Below are 16,164 nucleotides of genomic sequence, written 5' to 3'. Positions count from 1 at the left end.
ATTACAAATAACAAACTTCATGGCCAATAATCTACATATGTAGCTGGGGATGCCACGGGAAGTGAAAATCTGAAAAAAGTCAATTTTGATTTGTATAATTTTGAATTTGAAAATCTGTACAACCCAAGTGACACTCAATATGGATCATTCAAGACAACAAAAGCATGTATTTTTTAACGGGTTTGGTTTACCTCCAATACTTTTTTAACTGGACATGTCCTTTTATTTTAAATATACAATTGCAAGTAATAATGAGTTTTAATCTCCACATTTTATTTAGTTAGTATGTGATATGACAGTCTCTCATTAAAATAAAAGGAGATTCCAGTTAAAAAAGTACTGAAGGTAAGCCAAACCTTTTTTTAACAACCCGTCTACAAGAAGTCTTTAAAGTCAAATTTGCATAATTACCCCCCAATGCAAGTTAAAAACTCTATTTAGTTTCTTCTTTTAAGTATCATGTCTACAAGAAGTTAGATGTTAGATGCAACTACTAACTATTGAAAGCATGTTTTTTTAACTTGTGATGAAATATATGTTGTCAATTTTAATTTGTATAATTTTGAATTTGAAAATCTATACAACCCAAGTGACACTCAATATGGATCATTGAAGACAACAAAAGCATGTATTTTTTAACAACCCGTCTACAAGAAGTCTTTAAAGTCAAATTTGCATAATTACCCCCCAACGCAAGTTAAAAACTCTATTTAGTTTCTTCTTTAAGTATCATGTCTACAAGAAGTTGGATGTTAGATGCAGCTGCTAACTATTGAAAGTATGCTTTTTTTAACAACTTTTGATGAAATATATGTTGTCAAAATTTTTTCCACAAAAGTCTTTCTCAATGTGTTGCACATTCATTTTTTGGTCAAACGCTTAAACAGCTCCACAAGATTCGAACTTTCATCATTAAGAACCTAATAATAATCCATTGAATGCAAATTTACAAAGATTTAAGCATTTTTATACAATAGACAAAAAATGCAGGCAATATAAGAACTTAATTTAATTAAAACTCATAAAATTCCAAACTTAGAACTCATAATAAGCATAATTTTGTAATCATTACATTTCCCATTACCCAAAAACACACTAACAAAACCGTATTATTAGATCCTTCGCATAAGCATTATTCAACCATATTATAGATTTTGATCTGGTCTTCTATAGGGTAAATTTGAAAGTATGTGTTTGATGATTGAATCAAATTTCTTGATATAAATATGTAGTTTATAAATTTTATTTATATAAGTTAGATTATATATCTTTCTACTGTCTTATGCTTCTTTCTTTAAAAAAAAAAAAAAAAAAAAACAGTTGTGTGTAGCTCTGTGGATTTCAAAGCAAAAAGTTTCTATGTACTTTGATTAGTTGAACTTGGACATTGAAGCTCAAGATATGTATATGTATGAATACCTCCATCTTTGAGACTTTATTAATTTTTCATGTCTCTCCTCTTTCGGATAATGATTTAAAGGAACATAGAGGATCTACATTTTTTCACGTCATTATATATAAATATTCTAGAGTTATTCTAATTTATTTATTTATTTTTCAATGGTTAGATTTACAGTAACAACCATGTTATATATATTTATATGAAGTTAATCCATGCATTGTACGGATTACATTTTAGTGATAATATTAAATAATACTAATAAAATTGATATCAATAATGGTTTATGATAGCTCAATTGATTAAGTCTCAACTTGGTTGAGAATGATTATTTTACACAACTACTCTCGAGAGGCAAACCAAATAGCTCATTGCACAAAGGAAGCAAAGAATGTGGTTGATTTTTCAGTTGGTTATAGGAAGCACCATGCTATCTTAATAGTTAGCTTAAGATGTAGCAATCATAGCTCACAAATTAAAAATAAAATAAAAATAGCTCAGTTGGTCTCTTTTCATTGAATAAAAGACATTAATTATAATCTCACTTACACTAAAATGAAATCAATTAATGTCTTGGTATGATGGTAAAGAAAAATTATCATGAAATAACTACCACAAGTTTAAATCCAATTATATCTCTATATAAATAAAATGGTATCAATAATTAATGAAAATATACAAGAAAATCATTTAGTCTTAATACTAAATTGAGAAAATGAAAATTGAGATAGAAGACTCAAGAATTTATTTTTACTTTTTTAGTACTTTTCCAAATACCAATTGTTTAAGAGAAGTGTTACGTCCACAACATTTTCAAAACAAATTATAGGTGGGTAAGTTGTTATTGGTTCTAATTTGAACCAACCACTGAAATTATTATTTTTATCCACTGATAACAACCATAATAACTTGTCACTTATAATTTATTATGAAAATATTATGAATTTTTTAAAGACAAATAAAAAAAATACTATTAAATTTGACAAGATAAAGATTTAAAATTTTGGGCTAAATTTACAATTACTAGTCCTCTCCAATATCTGTTGTGTTGGGTTTCATTATTATATGGCCGACCCGTCAATATGCCCATTTTTGGGTTGGGTTTCCGGGTCGGTTCAAATGCACCCACTCTGCCTAGGACCTTAGGCTTAGGCAGTTTTTCATTCTTTGCGAAAGCTCAAAAGGCCTGTTCAGAGTTCACTACTGTTCATTCAGGTAAATCTCACGTGCTCACTCTCTGTTTGGTTCTCGGGAAACCCCAGGAAAATAAGGAAAAGAAAATTACTGGGTAAATATCACTTTCTTATATGGTACTGACTTTGAGTGAGTTTGAGCTGATTACTCATTCCTTTTCCAGGTTTAGATTTAGGAAAGAGTTTAATTGCTTTTGGCTTTTGATTGTTCCGAGAAGTTGTTGGTAGTACTTTTAAATTTTTGAGAAGCTTGAAATCTGAGTGAGAAAGTGCATATTTTTGTGAATGTAAGAACAAACTCAGTTTATAAAACCCTTGTGGGTTTAAGGGTTAGGAGGGTTTATGTTCAGAAATGCACAACTTTTGTTTTGTACTGTTTTTTTAATGTAAAATATGTTTCTCCAAATGGGTTGGTCCTAAAATGAACTATTTGATTTGAACTGAAATGTAGTCTATTATGGACCAACATTTCAATTGGGTTATTGAAAATTTGGATATTTTATGTAAAAAATTGAATGACTAGTGTTTTGTGCATTGTTGTGCTCAGGGGCAGCCCTAGACATTTTGGGGCCTAAGGCGAGAACTAAAAATGTATGTGTATGTGTATGTGTGTTTATGTATGTGTGTGTATGTATGTGTGTGTATGAGTGTGTATGTGTATGTGTGTGTATGTGTATGTTTATGTTTATGTGTATGTGCATGTGCATGTGCATGTGCATGTGTGTTTATGTTTATATTCATTATGTTTATGTATATGTATGTTTATGTATGTGTATGTGTATGAGTGTGTATGTGTATGTGTATGTTTATGTGTGTGTAGGTGTATGTTTATGTTTATGTGTGTGTAGGTGTATGTTTATGTTTATGTGTATGTGAATGTGTGTTTATGTTTATGTTCATTTATGTTTATGCATGTTTTATGTATGTGTGTATGTTTATATTTATAAACATAAATATAAATATAAACACACATACACATAAACATACATAAACATACACAAAAACAAACAAACATAAACACACATACACATAAACATGCATAAACAAAAATAAATAAAAACAAACAAACATAAACACACACACATAAACATAAACATACATAAACATAAACACAGATACAGACTGAGAAAAATTAAACCCTCATATAGACTGGAAAAAATTGTAAACTAACACCAATCTTTAAACAATTTCGTTAGTTATTTTGGTGTGCTAAATTGAGCATTTATGTGTGTTTATGTTTATATTTAAGTTTATGTGTGTGTATGTTTACGTTTATATGAGTTTATACGTGTTTATGTGTATGTGTGTTTATGTTTATGTGTATGTATGTTTATGTGTATTTATATGTGTATGTGCATATGTGTTTATCTTTATATTCATTTATGTTTATGCATGTTTATGTATGTGTGTATATTTATGTATGTTTATATTTATGTTTATAAATATAAATATAAACATAAACATAAACGCACATACACATAAACATACATGAACACAAATACAAACAAACATACACAAAAACAAACAAACACAAACAAACACACACATAAACAAATATAAACAAAAGCAAACAAACATAAACACACATACACATAAACACACATACATAAACATAAATATACATAGACATAGACATAAACACACATACAAACTGAGAAAAATTAAACCCTCATATAAACTGGAAAAAATTGCAAACTAACACCAATTCTCAAATAATTTCGTTAGTTACTTTGGTGTGCTAAACCGAGCCTTTATGTGTGTTTATGTTTATATTTAAGTTTATGTGTGTGTATATTTACGTTTATGTGAGTTTATACGTGTTTATGTGTATGTGTGTTTATGTTTATGTATATGTATATTTATGTGTATGTGTATGTATGTTTATATGTATTTGTATGTGTATGTTTATGTATATATGTGTATGTATTTATGCGTGCTTATGTATGTGTATGTGTATGTGTAGGTCTCTTTGTCTTTTTCTAGGTTGCACTGACATGCCATTTTTGGCGTCATGTCGGTGTCCGACACGTGTCCGACACCGGAACTGGATGACGCGCCAAATTCTGGTGTCCGACGGTGTCCCTTTTTTTTTTTTTTTTTTTTTTTTTTTTTTTTTTTTTTTTTTTTTTTTCTTCGTTTCTCTGACACAGCGCCGAGCGTGTTCTAACGCGACCAACACACCAGCAATAAAAATAAAAATAAAAAATAAAAAATAAAAAAAAATCACAGATTTTGACAGGTAGACTTACCAATACCGTTGATTCTGTGATAACCCTAAAACAATAAAGCATGTTTAGTGTCTAAAAATTGAAAGTTGAAACCACACATCTCAACTCTCAAGTTCTTTTCAACAGTCAACCCACCCTCCCTCTGTCGCTGCCGTTGCCTTCTATCACTCGCCGGAGTTAGATTGGGCCGATCGGCGAGCTCCGACGTCGACGCCGTGCCCTCTGTCCCTTCCGATCTCTATCTCTCTCGGTGCAGACAACAGGTCCGATTCTCTTCTTTGTTCTCTCTCTGTTTTTTTTTTTTTCTTTTTCTTTCTTTCTTTCGGATGTTAATTTTGGTGAATGGGTGGGTGTACTGTTACTTACTTATTTATAACGCATTTTGTTTGTTTGTTTGTTTTTTTTTTTTTTAACTGCTATTGTGGCCTGTGGGTGCCCTCTGTCCTTTTTTTTTTTTAATTAGTTATAACTTATAATTTATAAATTTGTTTTTGTGTCTCCTGTTATAGTTTTATTTATTTATTGAAGTTAAATATTGTAGGTGATTTTACTAAAATGAATACTGAAAATGAAAGTGAGAAATCATCAGCTGAGATAGCTGCTGCTCCTTTATGGAAATATGTTACTAGGTTAGAAAAAGCAAGTGTTGGTGGTGGGAATGTTTCTTTCAAATGTAATTATTGTGAAAAAACTTTCAAGGGGTCTTATTCAAGGGTGAAGGCACACTTGTTAAAACTGCCTAAGTTTGGAATACAAGCATGTGCCAAGGTTGGAGATGAGTATCATGATGAAATGCAGAAATTAGAAGATGCGTTTGAGGAATCTTCGCGTAGATTGAAGAAGCCTAAGCTAGTGTCTTTACCAACTGATTCTCCTACTAGTCTTAATTTGGGCAGTAGGGAGAGTAGTACAGCTACAAGTCATCCCATTTTTCCAAAAAAAAAAAAAGGTTGTGAATTCTCCTTTGGAGAGGGCTTTTAACAATCAATGTCAAGAGCAATTAGATTCTCTTATTGCTAGGACATTTTATTCTGCTGGTTTACCCTTTCACTTTGCTAAGAACCCGTATTGGATTGAGATGATCAAGTTTGCAGCTAATAATAATTTAGTGGGCTATATTCCTCCGGGTTACAATAAATTAAGAACAACTTTGTTGTAAAAAGAGAGGGCACATATTGAGAAGTTGTTGAGGTCAATTAAAGACACTTGGAAAGAAAAGGGTTTAAGCATTGTAAGTGATGGGTGGACAGATGTACAAAAAAGGCCACTTATCAATTTTATGGCTACATTACAAAAAGGGCCACTTTTTATCAAATCCATTGATGGTACCAAAGAGTACAAAGACAAGCACTTCATTGCTGACTTGCTTCTAAAGGTCATTGGTGAGGTTGGGCATCAACATGTTGTCCAAATTATTACTGATAATGCGTCTGTTATGAAGGCTGCAGGATCTATTGTTGAAGCTGAATATCCACATATATTTTGGTCACCTTGTGTTGTGCATACCCTCAATTTGGCTTTGAAGAATATATGTGCACCTAAGTACTCTTTGCAGAATGAGGTTGCATATAATGAATGTAACTGGATTGCACAAGTTTCAGATGAGGCAACTTTCATTCGTATTTTCATCACAAATCATTCTATGAGATTAGCAATTTTTAATTCATATTCCCCTTTGAAGTTACTTGCTGTTGCTGAAATACGATTTACTTCAATAATCATCATGCTTAAAAGATTGTTTCAAGTAAAACAAAATCTTTGAAATATGGTCGTTAGTGAGGAATGGATGTCATATAGAGAATATGATGTAGGAAAAGCTCAAACTGTGAGGGATTATGTTTTGAATGATTTGTGGTGGGACAAGGTTGCATATATTCTGAGATTCACAGAACCTATTTATGAGATGTTTCGAGTGGCTGACACGGATGCACCTATTCTCCATAAGATGTATGAAATGTGGGATTCCATGATAGAAAATGTGAAGAAAGAAATATACCGGCATGAAGGCAAGGAAGACTATGAGGAGTCTCCATTCTATGATGTGGTACACAATATACTCATTGAACGATGGACTAAAAATTGCACACCACTTCATTGCCTAGCCCACTCCTTGAATCCGAAGTAATTTTTCTATCTCTTTAATCTTTTCGTTTATATTCTTTAGGCATTTCCAAATAAATAAACTAAACTCATTAGTTGTACTTATTTATTTGCTTTTAACTATGTATTATACTAGTCAATGGATTGAGGAAGTCAGAGGTCGTGTTGCGCCATATAAGGATGCTAAAATTTCAATGGAGAGAAACAAGTGCCTTAAAAGGATCTTTCCTGATCCTGATGATTGGCAAAATGCTATTATGGAGTTTGGTTTGTTTTCAACATTTAAGACTTATGATGAGGATAACATGGAGGATAGGTGGAAATTCGATCCAATGCTTTGGTGGTCAACTTATGGGTCTAGTTTACCACTGCTTCAAACTTTAGCTCTAAAGCTTCTTGAACAGTCTTGCTCATCATCATGTGCTGAGAGGAACTGGAGCACATATAGCTTCATCCATTGTATGAGGAGGAATAGAATTACTCCTAAACGTACTGAAGATTTAGTGTTTGTTCATTCTAATCTTCGACTTCTTTCAAGGAGGAGGCCCGAGTACACTATAGGAGAATCTAAGAAGTAGGACATTGGTGGAGATAGTTGGGATGAACCATTTGGAGGACCTGGGTTGTTTGAAATTGCTTATCTCACACTAGATGAGCCAGAGATGAAGACAAGTATTGTTGAGAATAATGACTATGTTGATGATGATGATGTTGTTGTTCTGTGATAATCTTGAAAGTTTAAAACTTGTTATCCTTTTATGTTTTTAGTTTGATGTTGAACTTGTTATCCTTTTATGGTTTGTACTCTAAACATTTTATGTGTATTATTGTACTACTTTGGGTGTTAGTTTACTTATTTGTAGTTCTTACATAATTTGAATTCTAGACATAAATGTATTTTATGTCTAAAAATATTAAAAAATGTGACTAAATGTAAAATTTAATTAATTATTTAACCGTCGTGTCGCCACTGTGTCGTGTCCTTATTTTTCAAAAATTTCCGTATTCCCGTGTCTGTGTCCGTGTAACATAAGTCCTTTTCAAATTCAGGTGCAATACCCTGATGCAATTGTAATTAATGGCTGAGATTAAAAGTTGAAAAAACAACTTTCAATCTCAACCATTAAATAAAATATATTAAAGGAGAGTTAAAAAGTTAAAAAAAAAAAAAAAAAGTAAGAAATGTAAAAAAAATACCTACAATAGTGCACTTGATCTCAGTCCATCTTTCTTCTCTTGCCATTTTTCTTTTCTTCTTTTTTACGCGGTGCTTTGTTCTTCTTCCTTTTATTTCTCTTTATACATCACCTAGGCTAACAGGAGAGGAGCGAGCGAAAACCACGTCAAGAAAGGAAATCGAAAATTGTGCTATCGAGCCAAAGACTATGAAAATCTCTTCCTCTCAACTCAGACGATCCTCTTAGGTGAAATTGTTGCTCACGAGGCTTCACCGGATTATGGTGTGTGATTTTTGGTTATTTATTTATTTATTTGAGATTATGAAGCAAATAGTTTTTATATTTTGCTTACCCTTTCTATTTTTTGAAAACACTTTTCTGATAAATACCATTTTTTTTTTTTTGCTTTGCTTTCAATCTATCATTTTTGCTTGTGGTATGTGTTTGATTAATTTGGATATAAAATTAGTTTAACAAAATGATTCTTCTTCTAAAATATAATAACAAAACCAATATATGTTTTTTTAACGGTGGGTTCACTTTCAGTGTTTTCATTTTGTGATTTTGGTTGTTTTGTGGGTTTTGTGCTTTGATTTCGGTGGGTGTGATTTGATTTGTGATTTGGTGGGCTTTTGGGTTTTTGTTGCGATTTGATTTTGGCTGGGTTTTGGCCGTGGTGGTGGTCATGATTTGATTTTGGCTGGGTTTCGGCAGTGGTGTGTGGTTGGAGGTGATGAGCTTGAAAAGCTCTGGCTATGGAGGTTTAGAAGGAGAGCTTGGTGGTCAGTCATGGAGCACGGTGTGACGTAGGTTGAGACAGAGAGAGGATGAGAGGGAAACAGGGGCGGCCCTAGACATTTTGGGGCCTAAGGCGAGAACTAAAAATGGGGCATTTTTTATACTTATATATTAATTAAATTAATGTTTATTTAATATTTTTATATTATATTTTTCATCATTATTTTCAGTTTCTTCTAAATTATTTTGAAGTTCATTATCAAGATTTGTTGTATTGCAAAATTGAACATCATTTTCTTCTAAATTATTTTGGTGAATTTCTTGCTCATTTGTGATATTTTCATCTAAATTTTGTGTTATATTTTGTTTATTACTAATAACAAATTTATCCATTGATCATTTTTGAAACTCAATTAATTAATTTTTTTTTTTTTTAATTTTTCATATCCAGATGCATATTTTCTAGTATACATTTCTAATCAAACAATATATTTATAAAGACTAAAATAAAAAATAACTTTCAAGTGTAGAGCAAATGAGAAATAGAACCTGATTTATATAAAAAGTATTGTTGTAGTTTTACTAAATAATAACAAGTTTTTAGCAATCTCAACCTGCATAAATTAAAAAAAAAATTAAGCACAAGTATAACAAAAATTTAAGCACAGCCATAACACTAACACAAGATTTATTAATAAGACCCACCCAAAAAAAAAAAAAAAAAAAAACACAAAACAAATCCTATCTATAACCAAAAAAAAAAAAAAAAATGGAAAAAACTTGAAGGCCCAAACTTAACGCCCAGTCCAGGGAGGGTCCAGGCAGCCATAATGATAAACTGATAAGTGATAAACAAAGTTACAAAACCATCCCAAATAAACAAAGTTATCTTAAGTTCTTAACAAAAAATATTTATAATTTTTATACCTGATTCCTGAACCTCAGAACCTGATACGGTGAGGTGAGCAGTTGAGACTTGAGAGAGAGGCGGAGAGCAGAGAATCAGAGAGAGGCTGAGGACAGACTGAACAGTGGAGACTGGAGACTAGAGAGAAAGGTAAAATTTTTAGGGTTTTGATTTGTGATTGTTTTGTGGTTAATCTCTTAGACCGGATTTGTAGTTTATCTGGTTGATTTTTGGTCAATGATTTTGTTTAGAACCAATGTTTAATAGGATTTACCAAAATTTTTGTTTTTTTGGTTAAAAGGATGTGTCACAGATTATTTTTGTAATTCATTTGAAACTAAATTTTCCTCTACTACCCGGTTGGTTCTTTTCTAAAATTTTGGGACTTGGGGGCCTTAGGCAGTTGCCTAACTCGCCTAAAGGAAGGGCCGGCCCTGGTTGTGCTCTTGATTTTGACTGTCTAATTGTGCTACTTTTTCCTTGTAGATAATTTGATATTCTTCTAGCAGAAGATTTTGTTAGTTGAATTAGCTTTTGTGGTCATGGTGGGCTGGCAGAGACACATACACTTTGTACTTAGTCGTGTTGGGAAAAGAGTGGAACATAGTTACAATTTATCTGCCAACTTTTCTTCTTCTCGCTTGGAATCTTCTTTTTCACCAGGTTAGTCTCAGATTTTCCTGTGTGGAAATTTTTTTTTGTCATATATGAAGTTTAAATTGAAATTTAAACCTTTAGTAACAAAAAATGTCAAGTAGAATTTTTCTTTTTTCAATGTTGCAACTGCCATTTACAACCAAGTTGTGTGCTTGAAATCTCTTTTCCTGTTGTTGTTGTCTTCGGAATCATATTTATTTCAATGGCTATCAGTGTTTTTTGGCATATTTCAACTCAAATTTGAGGACTGAATAGCACAGGCAGCTTTTGCAGGTGAATTAACTTATCTTCAGAGACTATGGAGACCCCCTTCTGCAAACATCTCAAGGCCCTTTTATCAGTATTTTCAACAATTGGTATTGCTAACTTATCCTTGCCTTATTGTTTCCCCCTGAATCTTGAACATTTTCCTTTTTGAGTTCCTCACTTGTCCTCTAGTTTAGTAAAGTTCTTGTTTTTATCGTATGTAGCATGAATATTTTATAAGAGAAGCTGTGTACCATGGCACACCTCCAACACACCTGGGCATATATTGTAAACCATTTGCGTTGTCTAGAATTCTAAAGTAAATTTTGTCACAATGTGTGTGTACCTGAGGCACTTCCTACTTGATGGGACCAATCTTGAACAATACCTCTGAATTTGTTGTTCAGTGTATTGGCAATTCTTTTTATCAGTGGAAATTATTAGACTCAAGAACAGTTGATGCCAAACATTCTCCTTCAACTTAATTGATTGTATGTTTGTGTTTGTATATATACTTTTTACTATCATTATTAATTTAAATCTCTTACTGATCCAGGGAATTTCCAGTTCAAGGAAGTTACTAGCAGAATCATCTGAGGAAAAAGCCATTCCATCTCCATTGACTCCTGTATTGGCAATAAATAGTGGAAAAAGCGAAGACCAGAACCAGAAAGTTGTCTCTAAGCCTTCAAAAGTTCAAGCTGTATTGAAGGGCATTAAACAGGTATGAGATACCACATTTTTTTTGCATCGGTCAGTCTCTTCTGGGAATATTTATGGGACAATTGAATATCTAATTCATTTTGGTTTCAGTCTTATGTGATTATTAGAGCCATTAAAATTATTATATTGCTTTTGATTCAGTCTTTCCGATAAGTACTTATCAGGATAGAAACAAATGACTATGTTTGTACTTTATAATTGGTGAATAAAGTAATCTAAATGTAACACTAAGGCTTTGAGTGTTCAAATGCTGCACAATTTTATGATTCAGTTACCATGAATGCCTAAACATCTCCCATTGTAATGAGAGAGGGGGTTTAGAACAACTTACTAAGATTTACTTGTCAAAAAACAACTTACTAAGATTTCATCGTAAGATCTGGTCCAATTACACTCCGCATTGATGTCATCAAGCCAAAGCCCTGGGACACTTTGCAAGATATGTTATTCCCATAGTGAGATATGGTAGCATTTATTTGTTGTTTTGGTCAATACTAAAGCCCCGGTTTAGCATATGAAGTAACAGACCTATGACTATGAACATTCTTATACATAACATCTTTCTTGCTTCTTCTTTTTTAACTGATACTACTGTAAGAATTCAGAGAACAAAAGGGAGATGCATTTAAATAAGGGGAACAAAAAGTCAGAAATAATTGGGTTAAAACCTATGATAATGTAAGTAATCCCTATTACTGCACCGTAGTCAGCTGTTAATTATCCTAGCAGTTGAAATTTTATTATTTCATTTTTAACCAAACTTTAGTTGCTTGAAAAGGATGATATAAAAGCTTATGTGTGTGTTGAATCAGATTTTTGTTAGTGCAGTTTAGACATTAAACATAAAGGATTTCTTGGAATGGACATTGAATATGTGTTTACTCTGTTGCACCTGAATGGCATCTGTTTAAGTTTGATATGCCCCTTAACTTAATGCGTTTTCAGAGTCCAAAAAAGGTCAATTTGGTTGCTGCATTAGTTCGTGGGATGCGAGTTGAGGATGCACTGTTGCAGTTGCAAGTAACAGTAAAGCGAGCAGCAAAAACTGTGTATCAGGTTATACAAGCACTCTACACTGTCAACATTACCAATTGGAAAGGGTTATAGTATCTTCATTCATAAATCTCTCTCTCTCTCTTTCTGTTTTTTATTTTTTATTGTGCATTTTCTGGTACCAGGATCTGGACTTAGTTTTCCTTGTAATTCTTTCTTAAAGATGTCATGCAAATTGTTGTTTATCATCATATAAATGATTTAGCACATGCCAATGAGCTCTACCCTAACTGTCACCTCCTAACCTACTAAGTGCTACTTGGAGAGTGAGGTTGTGAGTTTAAGATCAATCAAATGCATGTGTAACTCACTAATTAAAAAAAAAGATTTAGTACTTGGGTTTTTTTGCTTGTTTTAGTGCTGGGGTTTTGAAATGACATAAATCTATTTGATTTATGTCATAATGCTTATGACTTTCACAAGATAATATCCTGAAACTTGGTACCTGAGTCTTGAAGGTGTGTTAGAGGTACCATAGAAGGAAGAACCTTTTTTTTTTCTTTAAATGAATTGCCAATTTACATTATGTGATAAGAATTTGTTATCTGCAGGTTATCCACTCAGCCCGAGCAAATGCAACTCATAACCATGGATTGGATCTAGACCGTCTCCTTGTTGGTAAATGATGCAAGTGAAATTTCTCTCTTTATTTTATTTTAGCTTGCTTATTTTGCACTCTCTTTCATACAGCTGAGGCATTTGTTGGGAAGGGGTTCTATAGAAAAAGAGTTTCCTATCATGCTAAAGGAAAATGTGGAGTCAAAGAGAGACCCGAGTGCCGACTAACAGTGGTAGTGAGGGAGATGACTGCTGAAGAGGAGGCCGAGATAGCTAGACTTAGAGTCCACAACTTCCGCAAGCTTACTAAGCGAGAAAGGCGGCTTGTACCTCATAAGCTTATTGAGACGACTTCTATCTGGAATCGCAAAGGCAAAGGCAAAGCCAACAGTCATGAACCAAGTGGTATGGCTACATGAACCAGCTTTACTAACATGTGCCACAATCTAAAAGAAAGTTCTGTAGAAGTGTTGAGAGAAGAGTCTTCCTATGTCTGCACTTCAGTGGAAATTGTCTTGTAGAAGTGTTGAAGCAAACTTTTTGCAGTCAGATAATATTTACATTGAAACATTTTTATTTTAATTGTGTCCTATTTCAAGAATGAAAGTTTAAATCCACCAAGCCCTTTGATACTACTTCTGAGTTTTTATCTCTCATTTTCTGTTGCTTAGGCTAATACAGTTCATGGTCGAGTAAACCAATAATTGGATACCAGTTGACAGGGTCCATCAAGCTTGGCTGAAATTGCAATTGGGTATCACATGAAAGCTGTGATAACTCTTAAGGGAATTGTATGAAACACGATTGTGGTCCTTAAACTATAAATAATAGAAGACTTCAATTTAATTCTTTGTTCCAGTTTAGTGCTTGGAAGTTTAAAAATGCTTCGACATGACTCTTATTATATCTTATATGGCTATTATTCGAATTATAATTGTTAATGCAGTAGACTATTTTTTGTATAGATCTTTTTTCACACGACTTTATAATGTTAACACATGTATACAATTAATATATATATATATATATATATATATATATATATATATCATATTAGCAATTACACATTCTTTAGAGCATTCTCATCAAGCTTCCTAAATGCTATAAATCCTATTTTTAAGCAGCTAAACCCAAAAAACACTCTCCATCAAAACTGGTAAATGCTATAAAATTTACAATCCTGCTACAGTGCGTTCTCAAAAAATTGTAGCTGTATTGTAAAATAAAAAATGGTTTTTTATTCACCAACGGCTTTTTCTCATTTCTCACTCTTTCCTCTCTCACTTCTTTCATCTATGTTCTCTCTTCTCTCTCCGTGGTTCATGATCCATTGTGCTCGTCGCCGATCTCTCTGCTCTCAGTCACTCGATCTCTCTCCTCTTTGTCCGCAACGTCGCTAGGTCGCTGATGGTGGCTAAGATTTGGTCCGATTTTGGGTTTTGTGGTGTTGTCTTCGAATCTTTGGTGGTGGATGTTGTTGTTTTTCTGGGTTTTGTGGTGAAACTGTGGTCTTCGTCGGTCACCGATTTTGGGTTTTGTGGATGCTATTGTTTTCTAGGTTTTGTGGTGAATCTCTGTGGGTCTCCGTTGGTTTTTCTGCATCTGCTAGTGTTTTTTTTTTTTTTTTTTTTTTTTTTTTTTTTTTTTTTTTTTTTTCAGTGGTGGTGGTTGGGATGGATATGGGTTTGCTAGGTTGAGATGGAAGAGTATGAGTTTGTTGGATAGATAGGTGGGTATGGGAGGTTAGTGTTTTTTTCCGGTGGTGGTTGATGGGGTGGGTATGGGTTTGCTACGTTGAGATGGTCAAGTTTGCTGGGTTGAGAGTGACAGAGAGGAAGAGAGAGAAAGAAATATAATTGAAGAATAAAGAAATAATAAAAAAAGAATATTTAAATGAAATGGTAAAAAATATAAAATGTTTGATGTTGGGAGTATTGTAAAATGAGTTATTAAAAGCTAAAATTTTGGGTTTTGAGGTTGTATATGCTAAAAATTTTACTCACCTTGATGGGAATGCTCTAAGCCAAGTTGTGCTAAACTGAAAAGCTATCAATATTGGGGCTCATCCTCTGAAGCTTCCTAGAACAGCCCGGCCAAACATCGTGAGCCCAAGGTGTAGAACAGACCGCCATGACTTTCTTAGACTCTCATATGCGCTTGAAATCTACGTACAAGGTAAAAAAGCACTAATAGAAATCATGGGTCTTGGAGTTGGAATTGCATGACATTTGGCAGGCTAAAGCAAAACGGCTTTCTGAGCAATAATCGTGGCTTTGCCACGAGGTACCCCTTGAAAATGACAAATTTCTTCGCTTAGGCTCCAAAAATTGTGATTTTGGCGTTTATAGTAATATTTGTTTCCTTAATAATTTTTTGCTCAAAAGTCAGAATAAAGTTCCACTTGTTTTTTGACGACCCTTAAGGTCAGTAGTTTATAATTCTGCATTTAACTCCATTTTGCCATTTTTGGTAAATTTCAGTATTTTGTCACCTAATCACATAATTAATGCAAATTAGGGTTCCGTGATATCACATAATTTCAGTATTTTTGCTTTCTTCAGACTTCCGTGATATCAAATAAAGGCAAAAATGGAGGCAAATCATACTTTTTTATTTTTGAGCTAATATAGGTGTTCAAAGCTTTTTGAACACTTGATTGTTGGATGTTTTTGTGTTTTTGTTTTTATTTTCTCTCGTATGATTCACTAGTGAAAAGGCTCTTGAAGACTAATGGTTGATGCTATTTGCTTCACTTTCAATTGTTTTCTTGACTAACTGGCCGTGTATTTGAGGGAAGAATTGACTACATCAGGGAAAAGGACTGTTCTAGCCGTGTTTTTGGGTGAAAGAGACTTGGTCATGCATTAGAGAGAAGGACTACTTGGTTGTGACCAACTTCTCCTGCATTAGGGGAAAGCATCATTTCACAAATATGAATGAAAGACTGACATGGACTGAGATAGTAACTCATGAGATAGTGTCATGAGAATCCTTTCACAACACACATCTATTCATTTGGCAACTTTCCAACTTGTTGTGCATTAGCAATGATGACTAAATTGAAGATGATGACACTGTTGCAGAATTTCATTTTCATCTTTGAAAAGGTCAGAACTAAGAAATCTTTTTTCCTATGGTTGAGGACATCAATGTTTGAGACTAATACCAAAATTACAAAAATGGT

At 33.1% G+C, this 16,164-nt stretch overlaps 2 protein-coding genes across 3 annotated transcripts in view; both read left to right on the top strand.

Annotated features, from left to right (window-relative positions):
- The first annotated feature begins 9,743 nt into the window (after nt 1–9,743).
- On the top strand, nt 9,744–13,615 carry LOC126692744 (50S ribosomal protein L22, chloroplastic-like). 2 transcript variants are annotated; one of them, XM_050388469.1, is made up of 7 exons: nt 9,744–9,893; nt 10,230–10,406; nt 10,674–10,756; nt 11,203–11,370; nt 12,315–12,425; nt 12,974–13,040; nt 13,113–13,615. In XM_050388469.1, the coding sequence occupies exons 2-7, from the start codon at nt 10,286–10,288 to the stop codon at nt 13,397–13,399; spliced, it is 837 nt and encodes a 278-aa protein (XP_050244426.1). In that variant the 5' UTR covers nt 9,744–9,893; nt 10,230–10,285; the 3' UTR covers nt 13,400–13,615. The 2 variants fall into 2 exon arrangements, with proteins under 2 accessions (XP_050244426.1, XP_050244425.1); XM_050388468.1 differs by having other exon boundaries at nt 10,665–10,756.
- The window catches only part of LOC126692741 (uncharacterized), a 95,363-nt gene continuing 88,954 nt past the window's right edge, over nt 9,756–16,164 (top strand). The window contains exon 1 of the mRNA XM_050388464.1: nt 9,756–9,893. The gene's annotated coding sequence lies outside the window, so the exon portion shown is untranslated. The remainder of the gene's footprint in view (nt 9,894–16,164) is intronic.

Source organism: Quercus robur, chromosome 7, assembly GCF_932294415.1.
Source record: "Quercus robur chromosome 7, dhQueRobu3.1, whole genome shotgun sequence".
NCBI lineage: Eukaryota > Viridiplantae > Streptophyta > Magnoliopsida > Fagales > Fagaceae > Quercus > Quercus robur.
The sequence above is the reverse complement of the archived record's forward strand: the minus strand, read 5'-3'. Positions and strand labels throughout refer to the sequence as shown.